This window comes from Molothrus aeneus, chromosome 14 (genome assembly GCF_037042795.1).
Source record: "Molothrus aeneus isolate 106 chromosome 14, BPBGC_Maene_1.0, whole genome shotgun sequence".
Lineage (NCBI taxonomy): Eukaryota > Metazoa > Chordata > Aves > Passeriformes > Icteridae > Molothrus > Molothrus aeneus.
In genome coordinates this window covers 17,144,911-17,164,450 of record NC_089659.1, presented here as the reverse complement: position 1 = coordinate 17,164,450, position 19,540 = coordinate 17,144,911, and the positions used below count along the sequence as shown (strand labels likewise).

General features: G+C 39.8%; 1 protein-coding gene across 3 annotated transcripts in view; it reads right to left on the bottom strand.

Annotated features, from left to right (window-relative positions):
• Positions 1 to 19,540, bottom strand: part of PCDH11X (protocadherin 11 X-linked) — a 427,533-nt gene that overhangs the window by 370,729 nt on the left and 37,264 nt on the right. For all 3 annotated transcript variants that reach the window (XM_066559811.1, XM_066559812.1, XM_066559813.1), the window contains exon 2: positions 11,737 to 12,320. In XM_066559811.1, the coding sequence (XP_066415908.1) occupies positions 11,737 to 12,276 (540 nt within the window). In that variant the 5' untranslated portion in view covers positions 12,277 to 12,320. The remainder of the gene's footprint in view (positions 1 to 11,736; positions 12,321 to 19,540) is intronic.

Sequence of the window (19,540 nt, the reverse complement as noted above, 5' to 3'; positions counted from 1 at the left end):
CTGGACAAATACTTCATTTATGTAAAGCAATAAAGAGTGTGAAGCCATTTATGGTAAAACAATAAAAGGTGATAGGAAAGTTCTATCAGTATTTTAGGCTCTATTTTTAAGACTGACTTTCAAATTATGGTATCCACAATAGTTCTTGGCTTTCCCAACAAATACCAATTCACAAAAAAAGTCATGTGCAAGTGCCAGAGTACTATTTTTGATATTAGAGGGGAAAGAAAATGAGGAACAAAACACAAGTTACTCCTTTGTTTATACCTCTAAATCTGCTGCAATAAATTATCTTCAAATACACCTAATGGAAATGAGGATGAAATTATATGGCTGGGCTTAGGATGAAAAGGAAAATGTATTCTTCCAGTGAAAAAGCCATATAATATCCCAGTCTGAAAAGCACAGAGGAATATCCTGACTCAAAAGAAAAGAAAAAAACCCCTAGAAAACGTCAATTTGCTTGAAAAAGCAGAGGAAAAAAACTACAATTATTTGACTTTGGAACATCAGCAATAACCAAAGCAAGAACACATCACATTAATAGAGCCAGCAATTACAGCACAATGAGAGAAAAATGTATTTCAATCCTGAGAGCTGATGACTCAGAACTCATTTCTTTTAGCAATGTTGCTTTTTGTTTCTTCAGAATTGTCTGAAACAGTCTTTGCTACATGTCCCAGCTTCAAAAGCTCCACAGGACTTAAGTGTTCAGACCAATTATGTTTCTGGGTTAGAGAATATAAATTATTTTGCAATATACCTTTCTTTCAGGAATAAAAATAACCGTACTAATGCAGTCAAGTGCCATGAACCGTAGCTGACACTTGATTTAAATATATTTTTGATAGCTCTTTCTTCTTAAATGGAAGGGAAGTGTTCCATACAGTGTATTTGGGGAAAAACTACCTAGGATATTTAAATCTTCATTAGTGAAATCCAATATTAGAAAGCTTAAAGTAAATATAAAATCAAGAACTTAAAAGCTACTTTAATATTTTAATTGTGTATTTTAGGACAACTTAAATCAGGAAAAACTGAAACTACTTCTCCTATTTTCAAAACATATTATAAAAATTGGAAATTTTCAAATCTTCACCTCCCCCCTTAGATGTGATGAAAAATGAAAAGTGAGTTGGACAAAAGAAAAATCTTTTGCAATTAATATTCACCTTTTAGTTTTCTTTTATTTACTCAGCATCTTGAAAATAGCAGAATTTTTTGATAACCTCACAAGTACAAGTGAGAAAAGACAGCTATTCCGTAAAAACTTGGAATTTTTAATGATGTGAGTAATAATAGGATCTGCTGAAAACCTAATTCAAGGTTTCTCATGACAAAATACAAGTAAGCCATGCATTGATGCAGCCATTGCAATAAGTCATAGAAACAGAAAAAAGCAATCCTTGCAAAGTTGTTCTGAAACAAGAATTGCAGTGGATCCAAAGAACTTTTACAGTACATGCAGTAACCATCAGCTGATACTCTTGAAGAGCTTGTGATAAGTGTTTTTATTTGATTGAAAAAATAATGGTCTTTAAAATGTTTCTTGCCTGGGTGGTGACAGCTATTGCTGACTTGTAACTACAAAAATTACCAAAAAAAGTTTAAATGCCTTTGGGTACAAGAGGATCACTGTATCAAGCAGATGCACTAATGAAATTTATAAATAAATGGTCTGAAATTCAGGCACCTGTTTCAGGTTATTTTTTAATGATAAAATAAGGGCCACAGACAGGCAGGCATCTCTATTCACAGAAAAAACCACTGAATATGTAAAAATAATGCCCCAACACCATGGCAAAGCTGTTATGGTATTTGAAAAAGGCTCCCACCTCTTTCTTTAGTGATGTACAGAAGTATGGCACCTTGAAAACAGGGTAGATTTTCAGACAGTAGGAAAAATGAAGGGTGCAGCATCATCTGTCCTGAATGCACTTCTGTTCCCTTTTGTAACTTCACATGGCAGTGCATGTTTGCAGTCCCAATATCAGTCATCCATGCAAACAGAGTGTAATTTCATTTAGAAGGGGTATTTACTGTTTTTACTGGGGTTATCAATTGAGAGCAGGATAGATCATGTAATTGGCAATTTCTTATCAATTAAAACAATTTTTTCCTCAATGGCTGCTGGGAAAATGTTCCTTTGACTCTGTGCTGCCACACACACAGACTGTGTACACAAATCCTGACCCTGTGTGCTCAGGAGGCATCCCCACATCTGAGCTAAAGCTGATGTGTGTGGACATCAGCTAGAGATGGTGCTGAGCTGAGGCAGATGAAGAGGAGCTCTGTGTTTGACAGATGGGTGCCTCACAGCCGGGTCTATCATCCTCTCCTCTCTGAAACGTGCTAACTTATATATTCTAAGTTTTTTTATTGTTATTTTCTCTCATTGTGCTGTTTGCAGTCCCAATATCATGCATCTATGCAAACCACAGTACAATTTCATTTACAAGGGATATTTTAGTGCTTTTACTGGGTTTATCATCAATAGAGAGCATGCGAGATCTTATAATTCGGAATGTCTTATAAATTAAAACAGTTTTTTCCTTGATGGCTTTGGGAAAATGTTCCTTTGACTCTGTGCTGCCACACACACAGACTGTGTACACAAATCCTGATCCTGTGTGCTCAGGAGGCATCCCCACATCTGAGCTAAAGCTGATGTGTGTGGACATCAGCTAGAGACGGTGCTGAGCTGAGGCAGATGAAGAGGAGCTCTGTGTTTGACAGATGGGTGCCTCACAGCCCGGGTCTATCATCCTCTCCTCTCTGAAATGTGCTAACTTCTACATTATTGTTTGTAGTCCCAATATCATGCATCTATCAAACCAGAGTATAATTTCACTTACAAGGGGTATTTTAGTGCTTTTACTGGAGTTACGAGAGATCATATAATTGGCAATTTCTTATAAATTAAAAGAGTTTTTTCCTCGATGGCTGCTGGGAAAATGTTCCTTTAACTCTGTGCTGCCACACACACAGACTTGTGTAAACAGCCCTGTGTGCTCAGGAGGCATCCCCACATCTGAGCTAAAGCTGATGTGTGTGGACATCAGCTAGAGATGGTGCTGAGCTGAGGCAGATGAAGAGGAGCTCTGTGTTTGACAGATGGGTGCCTCGCAGCCCAGCCTATCATCCTCTCCTCTCTGAAACATGCTAACTTCTACATTATTGTTCCCTGACAGCTCGTGTGAAAATCAGAGCCTGGCATGCAGGAAGAAAGAGACACCAACTTGTCCCTCAGCCTAACTCACTGAACTTGCTGTGCCTGCAGCAAGACTTTCTCCTCCAGTCCTCCCTGAATCCCCAGAGGGACGTCAGGGTAACGGGAGCTGACAGTTTTACAGCAATAGTGCCATAAACCAGCCTAAAGGAGCCTTGTATCAAGCAACAAGAGGCAATTACCTTGACTCCTGACTCACCACCAGCAGTCAGGAGCAGGGTTTTATCTCCTCACTGACACCAAGTCACAGCTGCAGCAATGCAAATCAGTTTTCCCTTTTAAAGCTCAGACCCGGTGACTTTTTCAAAATAATCTGCACAGATGACCACTTGTCTGTCCAGATCTCTCTAGACAAGTTAGCACTGAGCAGTGTTTTTATTCTAGCACAAAATCTGCTCGAAAGAATCATTTCCTTGGTATTTTGGATTGCGAGACAAATGAGCAAATGGGGTGGAGGATTTGGAAGCAGGTGGATTTCCAGCTACAGCACAAAATAATGAAAATAGACTTATTTTGCAAAGGTGATGTAAAAGCTTCAGATGATAATTAAGAGCTTCTCAGGGGAAAAGCATGTAGGGGGGACCATCCCCATGAAAAAACCGAGGATGTGTTAACTTTAACCAAAACACTGAACTTCCATCAGCAAATGAAAGAGGAAAGATGTTTTGGGTCTGACCTATTCCCCCACTGTGGAATATAGGACAAAAGTACTTGGTATAGTACAAAAGTACTTGGTATAGTACAAAAGTACCACTTTTGTACTATTCCAAGTATAGTACTTGGTATAGTACAAAAGTACCACTCAAAAGTACTTGTCACTGGCAAAAGACAGCCTGTCCTAAAAAAAGCCTCTCTTTTAAAGGGCAGCTAAAAATTACCTTAGAAAGACAACATCTCCAGCTCTCCCTATTTATTAAATTACCAGCACTAGAGAGTGACCTTAGAGCTTGACTGGAGCTCAACTCCAAAGCAAAAAAACTCCCTCAAAAAAACCTATTTTTGAGTTCCCTAAACCCATAAACTTCCTTTTCCATGCTGGCACACAAAATGAGGAAGAATGAACAGTGCTGAGCCCCAAATATCTGCAGTTCAATCCTGCTGAGAGCTCCCAGTGAGGCTGGGATCAGCCAGGGCTGCAAATTGTGCTGAGGAGCCCAGGGAGGCACAGGCTGGGATGAGGTCTTGCTCCAAGCCCTCTGCCAAAACAGCTGCACATCACCACACCCAGGTGGGCTTGGACTTTTTCCAGGGGATTGTGAAGTAAAAAAAAAAACCAAAAACCAAACCATCCCCTCTCCAAGCAGAAACTCAAAATTTTAGTCTAAGCTATATGAGAGTGAGAAGGAAAAGAAACCAATAATAATTAAAAATAAAAAACAACCCTCAAATGCTTTTTTAACATGCATCTTATTTTTACCCTGTCTGTAAGCAGTGTCAGATCCAGGATCTGGCTTCACATGATTTCTCAGTTTTAGGCAACTAAGTGCTATTGTCACCTGTGCCATCAATATGAGTGTAATTTTATTTTTGTGGCAATTGATCTTGAAATATCACTGAACAACTAATGTTTCCTAAATGAGACGAGAAAAATACTGAAAAGATCTCTTTCTTGTCTATGAGGATGTCAAGAAATCTCCTATCTGAATAATGCATTTTCCTGAGTATATATCAGTCTGTAAAACAAAAATTCTCAGTATCTTGAGTAGCTATCATCCCATCAGCCATATTCCCCTTACACTAGAAAGGGTTGGCAATAAAAAAAAGCAATCAGAAAGTGCAAGAATATTTTGTTCTTAGAGGGTTACAACAAATTCACAAATAATTTTTGATTTGTAAAAATAGTAAGAAAAATTAAGTTGAAATTCCTTATTTGTATGAGTGTTTAACGACAACATTCAGTAAAACCTGGCAATATTAATAAATATCTATTTACAAGCAGAAAAAAAGCTCTGTGTCGGCAGATTTTTCAGACTGCAGATGTTGGCAAAAGCACCCCAGGCTTCCTGTGAGCGACTGAAGGGGCCAACAAAGCCCTGCCCTGCCCTGTGCTGCTGCTGAAGCCCCACAGAGAATCACCCACGCTGGTTCAATCCACAGAACTCCAGCGTGACAGGCCATGGGACATGGTTTGAGATACCCTCAAAGGGAGGGCGCTGCTTTGGCTCCCTCTGTGTGGAATGAGAGCGCAGGAAAGGACAGGGATGAGAGGCCCAAGCAGCTCCTGTTTGGGACACTGAGGTTGATCAGGTGCTAAAAAAAAAATAATCAAAGTTTGTGTCACAGTGCACTGAGTTTGCAGGGACATGAACCATTCTGTCTTGTTTCTCTGTGCACTGAACCCCACAGGTGCATCCCTAAAAACAAACAGACCATTACAGACCAAACAGACCAACAAACAACATCAAAAACAACAAAGGTTCTTGGCCTCCTCCACTGTTACACTTTTGATTTTCACATTTGTATCCCTGCTTACCACAGGATTATCAACAAAGATTTCATTCCTATGACTTTCTGATACACCCTTAACTACAAATCTAGTCTCAGTCTATAATTCTAAGTGCCCGCCTAGATTTATTTCTACATAAAACACATCTTCCACTCTTGATCTTGACAGTGATATGAGTTACTTGATCCAGGACTGCTGCGAGGCTCAGAAATAACCAGCTGCAAACATGAAATATGATGCTTGAAGTGTGATGAAGAACTGTGATTTCCATCTTCCATGGGTCATGGAATTGACAAACTGTATCAGAAAAAGGGGATATCTTCCATTGAAAGGCACCACAAAGATGATCTAGAGCAGCCAGATGAAACTCTCCTCATCAGAGGCAAGGCTGGCGTGGTGTGAGGCTGAGCAGGAATCTATTTTGTCAGACTACAGAGGGATGAACTGACAGCTACAAAGAGATTATCATATTATCCTAGAAGGGATGCACCAGCTGCTTCTGATAGGTAAATACAGCAACATTACTGTAACAGGTAAGAGAAATGGAACAGCAACACCAATCTAATTTCCCCCAAACTGCAAAGGATTAAAAGAAGAAAATATTAGCACACAGGATCAGCTCACAGAAGAACACGTTCAGCTCCTGCTGCAAATTCTAGTGTACATGGTATACCTAGCTGACAAGAAATGCTAAGCAATCAATTAATAAAAATATTATTTAAAACACGCCCTTGTGCGAGTCCTTTTCTATTCAAAACCCGTTCTGAACCAGCTTGCCTTTTTAACATTTAAGAGAACAAAGAAATGCTTCACATTAAAATCTCTGCAGTCAAAGCAGAGGCCTGTGACACCTCTAAATACGAAGTGTATTAATCAGGTAATACTAAATATCAGCTTGCCTTGAGCTCAGATGCCAGTGTGCTGGCACAGTGCAATCAACAGCAGCAAGCAGGTACTTATGGCACCGTGGTGGCCCTGCCTGGCACAATGCACATTTTATGTCACACTGTCAACAATGGCACTGCCCTGAAGAGGGGAACAAAGCCCTGGAGGCTGGGCTGCCCCCCGGGTTCAAGCAGAACATGAGGGTTTGTAGATTCATCCCCAATCAGAAATCACTGTTTATTAAGGTTTCAATGCACAATTTGCTCTTGCAACCCACTGTTTTCACAAACTACTTCTATTTATGAATGCCCAGCTCTTTTTTCCTATCATTTCCTGTTTATACTTAAAGTAGTTATCTCAGCTGAGACAAAACTGGTTGGGTTTCCACCTGGCCATTTATTTCTTGTCTTAGCTGCACTTCCCAGCTCCCATCATCACTTTTACACCATCCTCTTCCCCAATCCAGCTATTTCTCATTCTAAATGAATTTTCTTCTATTGTTAAATAATATCTAAGTTCTCCCTCCTCCCCTGGTTCTCAGCAAACACTGTTTATCATGTGAAACCTTAATGTCACTCCCTCTATGGTCACCTTGGGGCATCTCAGCAGAGAAACACAATCTTTTATAATGCCATGCACAGCAGCTTTGGGAACAGCGAGAAGCTCTGCGTGACTGTCTCTTCTTTTCTATTAACAGTAAAACTGCTGCCTTTTTAGAGTTCATGTGTTTCAAACAGGGCTGAAAAAATCAGAGCCACAGAGAGTTTTGAGGATGAGGTGCCATGAATCAGTTACACATAAAGAAGTTATTTTCTGTTCAGGTGCACCTTGATAAAATGCAGGCAGGCAAAAAGTGAGTGTTAATCAGTGTGGTAATTAAAGCTCTGTCTTGTTTTAGATAAATCAAACCCTGCTTTACAAAGCTTCCACTGAATCCAAAATACAAGAATATGTTTCTTTACAAAGCTTTGTTTTCTACTGTTTTAAGGAGTTTTAATGAGAGGAAAAATATTAAAAAAAAAAGAAAAAAGAAAATATGTCATTTAGTTTAAAGATTTTATTATTTCTTATCTAGTTTGCAAAAGAAACCAAATGCAAAAATTATATTCGACCTTTTCCACACCCCGTGAGAGGGGCAGTAAGGTAAGTGTAACAAAGTGAGGAAATATTGCAACACATGGGTGTTACCTTCCCAAGGAGCTACAGAGGTGCTGAAAATGTGTTAAATACCTATAAACGGGTCAGCTCAGTTCCTAGTGGGAAGTTCCCTCTTTTTTAGAATTTGTTATGGACAAAGTCTCTATTTTCCTGTTGTTTGGCAAGATAGGCCTGGCTTCATACAGGCAATGAGAAAATCTTGGCTAAATTTGTTTCAAAAGCCAACTACAACTGCAAATCTTTCTCTTCATTTCACATTTTGTCAATTTTTGATTCCTTTCTGTCCAAAATACAGAACAACACATTTCACTCTGTGGCTGCACCTACACTAAAAGCACCAAATTTTCTGCTTCTATGAAGTGATTTCCACATCCTGTCAGCCCCCACTCCTCTGTGGAAATCCTTTCTAGAATTCCCCCATCCTGTCAGCCCCCACTCCTCTGTGGAAATCCTTTCTAGGATTCCCTCATCCTGTCAGCCCCCACTCCTCTGTGGAAATCCTTTCTAGGATTCCCTCATCCTGTCAGCCCCCACTCCTCCACCACCTCCAAGCTGCCCTGCCCATCCAGGTCATACCAGGTGCTTCCAAAATCCCTTCCCAAAATCCCTTCCCAAAATCCCAGCCCTGCTAGACCATCCTGCTCAGAGGATGCTCCTACTCAGCAGCTCCCTGTGCTGCAGCCCCCCCTGTTTGCTGCTCATAAAAGGAAGGAAAAGGTCAACACTCTCAGGAGCCAGAACATCTCAGCATCTTCAGGTGAAGAAAAATCCAAAGCCCAGCCCAGAGAGCAGAGCAGGACAGTGCACACAGAGCACATCTGGGGAGGAAAGGCAGCAAAGGCAGCACCACCCTGGTGTGCCTGGGCCGTCACCTCCTCCTGGTGTTCCAGCATTGCCGACTCCTCCTTTCCTCCTCCAGCCTTCCCCAGGGATGCATCCTTGGATATCACAAAACCCAGAATGGTTTGGGTTGGAAGGGACCTTAAAAATCACCTGGTTCCAGCCCTGACACCTTCCACTGTCCCAGGCTGCTCCAAACCCCGTCCAGCCGGGCCTGGGACCCTGCAGGGATCCAGGAGCATCTCTGGGCACCTGTGCCAGGGCCTCCCCTCCCTCACAGGGAAGGATTTCTTCCCAATATCCAATTTAAACCAACTTTCCATCAGAACAAAGCCTTTCCCCCCTGTCCTGTCTCTCCAGGCCTTGTCCAAAGTCCCTCTTGCAGCCCTTCCAGCTACTGAAAGGCTTCAATAAAGGCCTTGTCCAAAGTTCCTCTGGAGCCTCCAGGCTGAAGAATCCCAATTCTTTCAACCTTTCCTCATAGGAAAGGTGTTTAATCCTCTAATTATCTTCCTGGAGCTCCCCTGCAGTAGGAAATACTGGCTGCATTTCCTGCCTGCTCACCAGAATCCTGTATTTCCACTGGTTGGGTTTGTTGACTTTTTGTTTCTGTTTCTTTTTTTATTTATTTTATGATTACTTTTGATATTAACATTCTGAAAATTACTGGTCTAATAACATCTGGAAATACTATTCCAAATGGTGTCTGGCTGTCAGAAATTTCTTTTTGGTTTTTTTACAGATCATTTCCAAGGTGTGTGAAATTGCTGGCTCATTTAAAGGCAGCAGATCCATAACTCCAAAAATACCTGACCAACAGGCATTCAAGAGAAAAATGCAATTAATTCTTTCAGAAGATCTGCCAACAGGGCTGTGATTTCACAAATTATTTTGTTTGCAGCACATGCAGCACAAGATTTCAGAACTTCCAGTCCATACCAGTGTGTGCTCAACCTCACCACCTTCTTTTCCATTGTGTGGCAAAAGCAGTTTCAGAGACACTTGAATAAATATGTAACTTGTCCTTTTTCATTCATTTTTTCTCTATTTAAAAATTAGATAATTTGATATTTAAGTTATTTAAGATTACTAAGATACTTAATATTTAAGAATATTAAGATCTATTTAAGAATATTAATGTATACTTAAGAATATTAAGATATTTGCACAGTTTTTGATGGAAAACCTCTCAGGCAGACCCTCTCACCTTGCCCAGAACTGCAGGCTGGATTTCAGATGATGACACAAATGTGTTCCCACTCTGCTGATGTGCTACATTCTCTCTCTGAATGCCAGGCCAAAAACAAGCTCACAAAGCAGGACTGTTATTGTGGTGATCTGAACTGTTGCTCATCAGGCCCAAGGACTCCTGATTTTGCCATTTTCTACACTTTTCCTTTTCCTGCAATAACAGCACTTTTGGATAACTCACATTTCTCTGTTCAGACTGGGTATTATTTTGTCCCATTTTGTGTGCAACTCTGCCTTTTTTCATTATTTCCTACTCCTACTGTTATTTATTTAATATGCTGTTATTCCTTCCCCAAAATCTCATTGAATATGCCACACAAAGAACACTCTGCCCTACTGGGTGCTTCTGCTTAGCTAAAAAACCCCAGACAAAACCCACACCTGTAGATACACCTGCTCTCCTATAACCCAGGAAAATTTTTAAAGAGCTTACTGCAAAAACTTCAAACATTATAGTAAATTCTTGGTATGTTTGGAATATAATAAATATATATTATATATATAAAATATATATTATATATATAAATATATAAAAATATATATTATATATAGTAAATTCTTGGTATGTTTGGAATATAATAAATATATATTATATATATTAAATATATTATATTATATTATATAAATATATATTAAATATAATAAATTCTTGGTATGTTTGGTATGTTCCAACCAGTCTTGGAATGTTTTAAGTTGCTTGGCTGTGCTGAGAGCAGACAGACATGTGTGGGATCTTTTTTATTTATTTATTTATTGGATAGCTAGCCAGAAATGCCCAGTGCGATGCACTTTCCTGAAAGAGATTTTTATATCTTTGTCACTCCTTAGCACCCACACTGCCACAATTACTTCAGGTTCCAAGCAATTTAAAAGAGCCTAAAAAAAGGCAGAGCTTTATTTTTATTAAATTGCCAGTAAGTACTGCTATCAGTGAATATCAGCTGTGCAGTCAGTCAAGCAATATGTCAGTCAAGCAATATATTGGATAATATAATCTATGTTCTTCTGGCACTAAGGAGGGTCAGATTGGTTGCTGAGCAGCCAAACCACAAAATAGTTCCTTATTCCAAATCAAAGGAATTGAGGGCAATTTCAGCTTCCCCCAACATTTCAGGGTAAGTTTCTTTCCTTTTCTTAAGTTTGTTTCAGTAAACTCAAACAAAAGTGACCATTTATTCAGAAATCACACACTCCTGTTTATATAAACATCACATGTTTATGTTATTCTTCTGTCCCCTGGTCCCCCGTTAGTTGCTAGAAAGAATAAAAGAAGCAAGAATATGAAATATCTGCTCTTACAAGGTCACTGGCACTGCTCTCCTTGCACTCCGCAAGGCACATTTGGAGCTGCTCCTGCCCAGACATTACAAAGCTGCTCTGACAAAGAGACTCCTTCCCTCTGGAAAAGCTCAGCGATGCAGAGGTGAGCATCACATCAGCTTCTGGGCCAAGTTCTACTGCTCAAGTCCACCAGTTGTGCAAGAGAGGCACAAAAAAAGGCTGTCTCCATAAAAATGGGAGGCATAAACCCAGCACAAAACCCTTCTGGCAATTGGCACTGTCATTGCCTGATTCCCAGTGGGAATCAGGACATGTTTTTAGTAGGCCAGGAAGACTGTCAGCCAAAGTGTACAAACACCCTGAGTGCTGCTGCTGCAGAGCTCCTGGATGTTCCCTCACACTGTTACACATGAACATAAACAGCTTCCCACAGAGTGAGGATGAGATGCACCAGAACAAACTCAGGGCCACGGATTCACACTCTGACACGGACCCGCACCGTAGCACAACTGCAGCTCACAGCTTTGGCTTCCTGTCACTGCGTGCAGCACACAGCCCTGGGCTTCTCACGGGTTGCTGAGGACTGGCAACACTCGTGGGAGGACAGCAACACACACAGCACCAGAGAAGGATGAAAGAAACCCACCTTGAGCAGCTCATAATGCTGGATCCCGTTCACCCCGATGTCCGGGTCAATGGCAGACGGGACGGAGTAGCGGGAATTAATGGCCGTGTTCTCCGGGATGGAGATGTTAATGACTGTCGAGGGGAAAAGGGGGGCGTTGTCATTTATATCCTCGATCAGGAACCTGATCTTGACCAGCCTGAACACCTCATCCGGCAGCACGGCCACCTCCACCTCGTAGAAGCAGCGGTTCTCGCTGAAGATGCCGGCGCACAGCTTCTCGCGGTCGATGCGGTTGGCGGCCGTGAAGATCTCCCCCGTGTTCTCCTCCACCCTCACCAGGGGCACGTCCCCGGTCTTGTACACCAGCTTGAACTGCAGCGGGGAGGACAGGGGCACGTCGGGGTCCAGCGTTAGGTTGAGATCCTTGAGCAGGTTGCCAATGAGGACATTTTCGGGCAGCTCTTCCCGCACGGTGTAATTCTTCTCCTGCGCGCCAGATTGGAACACGATGCAGGCCAACAGGACTGCCAGGAGGTAGGTTCCAGACAGCAAGTCCATCTCCAGAATGACTAATGAGGATCCGTGGAGAACGCCAGGAGGAGCTGGGAAAAGGGAAAGGAAAATCCTTTAAAAGTCGCAGAATATTGTTGCTTGCTCTAGGGCACAAAATTGAACAACACAGACATTGAACTTTCTAAGGTAAAAAAGAGGGTGTTTAATTTCTGGCTCTAGCATTTATAGATTTCTAAAAGTGACAGTGGATTGGAGGATGACAGTGCCACCTCTCCAATGACACTGGACACAGCAACAGTTTATCAATTTTCTCTTTTTCTATAAAAGAATGCAAAACAATAAGTTATTTACATAAAGTATATGAGAAAGTTTATTACAAGAATGTGAACATCAGAAGGCTTAGAAAAACTTGAAAAAACAGAGCAACAGAATATTGTGCTCCTAAAGCAGTGAGAGCTAAAGGAGCTCCATCCCTGCTCCAACAATGTGAACTGTTTGAAAGCCTCATTAGTAAAGTCACATTTGACTCCATCCTTCCTAAATATGGATAAAATTTTTGCAAAACTTTTTACTTGAAAATCTTAATTAAATACTGAGGTAAGAATTTTAGGGCGGGATAATAATAAGTGAATGAAGAAATAAGTACAGGAATCCCCTATTTCCAGCATGAGATTTTCCTTTGCCCCTTAGGAAAATGTCTTCCTTTGATCTCTCTGCCACATTGTCCTCATTTTTTTTCTGTTTCCTAAGAGAAAAAGTAGGCAAGAAGTTTGCAAGCAACCATCTGCTGAGAACCAGATCTTTTTATACCTCTTGCTTAGATATGGGAATAGAAGAACATTTGTCTTAATTCTCCCCCCAAGTTTTGCACTGACAAAATTATGTAATGTTTGTTAACAACAACAAAGAAATCTGGATATTTTTAATTCAGGAACCTAAACTGGCAAGAAAGTGTTATTATCTAAATGGAGTCTGGTGAACTTCAGCCAACAATGTGTGGAAATCTGTCTAGGGAATTGCAAAAAAATTTCGTATAATTTTAAATTTGATGATGCCTGTTCACAATACTCTGGAACACCAATAGCTTTAAAGAGAGGTACAAACTTGTTGGAAAACCTGTACTTTCCAAGCTGGTTTCTGAATAACAATATATTCTTGCCTTGAGGCTGTTAACAACCTCGAGAAAGATGGAAGTGGAATAAGAGGACTTACAGGTGCACACAGATATCTCTGTAGCTGCATTCAGCCTTCAGCCAAGAATTTTTAAGAGATAAATCACTCTATTGAACTCTATGTATAGAATATTTGCCTATTTTTTACATAATCCTGCCATTCCAGAATTTAGGATCTGCTAGGATAGCATTTCTCTAAGGTAAATGTTCAAGAGTTCCACGTAAAGTGATTTTTCTCACAAATGAAATCTTAGGATAGCATCTGTTTCAAATATACCTGTGCCAAGACATCTACATTCTTTTTACTGTGCAGGTAAAAGTGTAATTCTGTTCCCTGTCTCTTCTCATTTTATTCTCCCTGTCATAGCACAGATTGATTTACTTCTGCAGATCAAGTTGCAGTGGTTGAAGAAATTCCTGGTGCCAGTAATTGCCTCCACCTGTTAGTCACTGCCTGTCAGCAGTGCCACTTGCAGGGGAATTTAGACTAAAGCCTTGATTTTGCAGTGAAACAGGTTAGGAACAATTAATATTGCTATTCCATTCAAGCACAGGGGTGGAAGGCAGTGACAGACACAGAACATTCCAACTCCACCTGCAAGGCGCATCCCCACTTCAGCACCACTAACTGGACAGCACCTTCTGGCTTCAGGATTGTACAAAAGCAGAAAATAGCATTTTTGTGATTAGGCATGAAGTAAAAATGCTGCAAGTCCTCACTTAGGGAAAAAGGCTTTGCTCCCTGAATAAATCAATGAAGCTGGGGGGGATTGCTGACCAGGGAATGGCATTTCAGGAGTTCCCTGATTTATCACTGCACTTCAGGGGGTCACAACACCCAAAGCAGCACCTGCCAGGTGCCCAGAGGGAAGCAATGGACCAACAGCTTTTTATAAACCATTCAAACATCACATTCTAAATATGCAAATGAGGGAATCTCCAGCAGCTCCTGATCATCATTATGGCAACACCATGGCAGCACTGTGAGCCCAGTGAATGGCTTGGTGATAGTCCACAAGTGGATTAGTCTGGCTGTTATAATTTGATTTAATAACTTTGATTTATTAACTGGTTATTATTTGATTTATTAACTTATTCTATAACTTATTCTATATATATATATAATATATAAATATATAATGTATAATCTCTATTTTATAATACATATATTATGAATATCTATTATAGATCTATAATAAATAATACAAATGTATTTATAAATTATTATGTGATTTATTAACAGCATCTCTTTAAATGCAGCTCCAGTAATTGCCATCCCACTGAAGAAACTGCCCACATGCATTCAACCTGCAGAGAGTCCTACTTCAGGACAGCACATCTTTGTATCTATTGTTACTAAAATAAACATATTTACATGGTTTCCTATGGAAAACACAAATAAAAATGTATGGGTCACAGTAAGAAGTTGATATTTAAATGCTGTCCTAAAAAAAAAAGAAAAATCAGAGTGGTTGCATGTTTTGTGCATACTAGAAGGAACTATTTTGCCATTTCTTCCTCTCTATTGCAAATTAAAATGAAAAATAACACAACAGGGTTATAAAACCCTTCAAATCCTGATGTTTATAGAATAATATTTTAAATTTACATTTCTGAGGGGAGGAAATGAAAAAAAAAAAACCCAACACCAACCATAAATATAAACCAAATTCTAGCCCCTATCCCAAATTCTTCTATGGCAATATTGATGCAAGTATTACTTATAAATGATAATGATATTAAAATATTTTATAAACAGGCATATAAATCTTCCAAATAAATACATTAAGGATTTTTTTTTTCAAAGCAATATGAGAATGTAAATGCAACAGTCTATAGAGTTCATCAACAATATTCCTGAATCAATTCTGAAAGTTGAGATCATGCCAGGAGATACTTTATATTCAAACTAAATTATAAGCCTTTAACCCCAGTTTTATCTGCAGTGGAGTTTCCAGGGATTATAAAATGACAGCAGCAGGACTCAAAGAGTTTTGTAAGGAAAGCTGCAGGGTGGAACTTTGCATTACATTCCTATGCATACTTTTACTTTAAACCAAGTTTGAACCACTCTATTGAAATTCTTCTTGTGCCATAGTAAAGAAAATACTTCAAAGCATGAAAAAACAGCACAGCACACTTATAAACCATGTTAGATAAATGCTAACATGAGTTTTGTGGTGACTTTTGCTGTCACAGATTTTCCTGAGTGACTAAAGGGTACAGATATGTAATAGACAGTGTTAGCTTAGCAGGAAAAAAAAACCCAACAACAGTTTACAGTGCTTGAACTTCTGTACAATGCACTTGGTTTTTTTTAATTTCTTTTTCTTTCAAAATAACTCCAGCAACAGTTTTGAAGGCCTATCCAGAGCTGTAGGCCTTCAAGGAGAAAAAAATCCCAACGTGACACAAGTTTGCTGCTTGGATAGAACAGAATATCTTCAGCTGTGAGGAGAGTGCTGTTCTTCCAGAATCCTATTTATAAAGCCATAGCTGTACGTTGCCTGTCACTTGTGCCATAGCTCTGATAGGGATACTATGGCAACAGAACAGTGCAGGAGGCACTTCCCAGGCATTTCTGGAATCACAGTGTTCCAGCCTGGAGCACTGGGGAAACACAAAACACACAAGGCTGAGCTGAGCAGCCCCAGCCTAAAGGAGCTTTCACAGGTTCCAGCACTCACTCACACTTTTAAAGAGGTTGGGGGGGGAAAAAAATATATATATAAATTAAGAACAAATCAAATTGTTTGACAGAAGGTAACGTGGAGCTTGCCAAGCCATTTTCCCAGCTTTCAAGAGAATGCATTGCTGTCTGTGCTGCTGACTTCCCAACTAGGAAGGCAAATGGCCCAGATGGACAAGATGGAGGGGAGGAGGGGAAAAAGAACTTTAAACTTGCTTTTCTTCATCTGGCTGTCTATGCACTCAAATACACCTGCTTTTTTTGTCCAACACACCAAATATTAATGGTGTCATTTAAATATTAGCACTGTTCATTATCCTCTTCATTTAGTAGCTGTCAAATCATACCTTGAAAAGTGGAATATAAAAGCTGTAACCACCCAATGGAGCAGGATGTGAAGGTAGAATCTAAATCTGTTCTTTATTCAAAAGGCTCCCTCTGGTCCCACCTGAGCCTTTACCTTATTACAGAACTTGTTATTTCTTCCTTAAGAAGATCTCAGAAAAGTAGTAAAGGGAGTAGAAGAGTTCAGGTGTCTGTTTCAGATTAGAAACACAACACCATTTCTTGATACTTGGATTCAGAGTTGAATTAGAGTAGAACAAACACACTGTGGTGATGTTCTATCACTGCTATACCAAGCTCAAAGAAAAAGGTATCATATTTTTAAAAATTAGGACTATTAAAGTCCAAAACTACATCAATATCCAATTATTAAAATCATAATTGAGAAGAAATCCCAAAAATATCACTCCCATTCTTATCTTTATATTCCTGAACTTATTTTAATTACTTTGGACAAATTTAGCTAGCACACCACACTTTTTCAATATCATATCCCTTTCATTTGCTGCTAATCCACCGTGGGCTCCTTAAACAGGAGCATTTAAATCCCTGTATTAAAATGGTGTTTCTCAGAGCCAAAGGTCCCCATGACACAGCTCCAGCTCCCACTCAACCCCACCATTATTAGGTTCTTTCTGATGAGGCAGCTGTTTGCAATTCTTCCTCTTCACTGGGGCTCCCTCCAAAAAGCCCCTGACAATTGGGGAGCCCTGCACAGGCTTTGGATCCTTGGACCATGCTGATGTGGATTTCAGCTTCATCCCAAAGTGGGAACTTTTTGATGCTGTCGGTTTTTAGTGTTTGGGGTTTTGGTTGCCATAATCCCCTGGCCTGGCTGCTCACAGCAATTCTCCCCTTTGCCACCACAGCCCAGGTGCCATTTAGGAACTGGCTGGGTCTGATGGGACTGGTTGTTAAAAAGGTGCAGAATTCACAGGTATTTTACAGGTTTTGATGGCAATAACACCCCAAAGCTGGTGCCTGACAGAAATCCCCCTCATTTTTTTTTGAAGGCACAAATGCCACCAGCCAGCCTGAACCCACTGTCACCCTCCACAGTGCTTCAAACATAAATTAATTATTTGCAGCCATCAATATTGATCCACAGGATCCACTCCCTACACAGGATATTTCATTATCATACTCAAAGAAAAAGACCTACCTCAAAGAGAAACAGACAATTTGTTATAGTATCAGGGCTTTCAAATTCATTCCCTCATATGATTTTACTCTAAATCCACTGAGGGACTGATTCATTCTTTGATCTATTTTTTATGAGTGTGATGGTATTGACTTCAAGGAGGTTTCTTTAATTTGATTTTTCTTCAGTGATGAACAAAATGAAACTGGAAATTCTTATCACCAGGAGAAAACATCACCTCACTCTCATTTAAGTCAACAAAAGAATTAAGTGAGAGGCCGCAGCTTGCTGCGTGAAGAAGCAGCCAAGGTGTGGAAAACAAGAAACTGATAAATTCCTAGATAGAATTATAGAATTCTTTATTCCTGATAGTAATCTGCAACTAATAGGAAGAGTGTTGATTAAAACTTGTATCAAAATGCTGGAAACAGTGAGCAGAATTATAAATACACAACAGGCAGTGAGCACGCTGAACAAATTAAACTCAATCACATTGATATATGGCATAAGGAGTAATTTATTTTAATTGTTGCAAATTAATCCCTTTAAAGCTGAAGTCCCTTTTTTACTAGAAGAGTAAGTATGGTCCACATTTGGGAAAATGCATCCAGCAGCCACCCAGGAAATACTTTAAAAATATCCTGAACTTATTTCAGAGACCTGTGAGAATATGCAGTGTCAAATTTATTTATATCCCAGTGACACTGGGAAATGGTCCTGCTTTTAGCAGTGAAACAGTTTTGCATTGGAGCTGCAAGAAAGCTAAAGGTTGAGAGCAGAAATCTTGGGGAAAACTGACCATTTCTCTGATGGCTATTTTCATTTTCTTAGAAAGAAATAATGGGATGCCTGAATAGAAAAAGAAAGAAAAAAGAATAAAAACCACCCAAAAATCAAACCAAACCCCCTACAAAGCTGCAGACCATTACAACTCCAAAGTGAACACTACACTGCTCTGCAAATTCAAATATACACTCACTATAACTCAATGGCTGACTTCTCAAAACATTACAAAAAATCAAGTTGTTAATGGTATGATTCATAACGTCATTTTCTTTGCCTTTTATTTGTGTGTTTGCACGACATGAATGCATTTTACCAATCAAGTGGAAATTGCTCTGGTTTTGGTACTTGGAAATCTGTTCATGCCTCAAATCTGAAAATTAAATCTCTGCTAAAACAAACCAAAGGAAAATCATCTATGAAGCAGCGGCAAGAGAAGATGGGACCACAATAAGAAACTGTGTGAAACCACGTGTGTGGCTGCTGGATGCACTCCAAAGTAAAACACATTTTTATTTGTTAGAAAATGGAAGTCAATCTGATTTCAGTCGTTTGTGTCACATCCTTTGGAATGGCAATTGTCAAGATCACCTGTTTCATGCATAATGCATTCTGCTTCACTGCCTGGCTGCCAATCAGCAATTTTCCTTTCTCCCCGGTAAAATCCACATTTTAGTGTCTGCTGAACAGTTCCAGTGGCTGTGAACCAGGGCAGGGATGCTGCTCTGTTGTTAATATTGTGTTCTATTGTCCTGCCTGCTCCAAACACAATTCTGCCAGGAGCCCAGCAACGCAAATTCCATGGAGTCCAGAGGAGCAGGAATCAGTCACCTCCTTCCAACCCCTCCACTTCCACACACAGAGCTGAGGAAACCACAGTAATTTACTTCTCACTTAACCATTTGTGAGAACAGAGAGCACTGTTCCCAAAATTGCTAAAAAAGAAACAACCCAAATATATTGCTATTTTACTTAAAAAAAAAAAAGACATGACTTAAAAGGAAAAAAAAATGCTATTTATATTCTGTAATTCTTGTAAAGTCAGGATATCTGGAATTTTGCACTAGTTGCACCCAGGTTCTGAAGGAGAAAAAAGTTCTTCTGGGTGCCAGAACACACATATTGGACTCCAAAAGGATAAACTTTGCTATTTTCATCAGTTTCTCTTTGCTTTAGCAG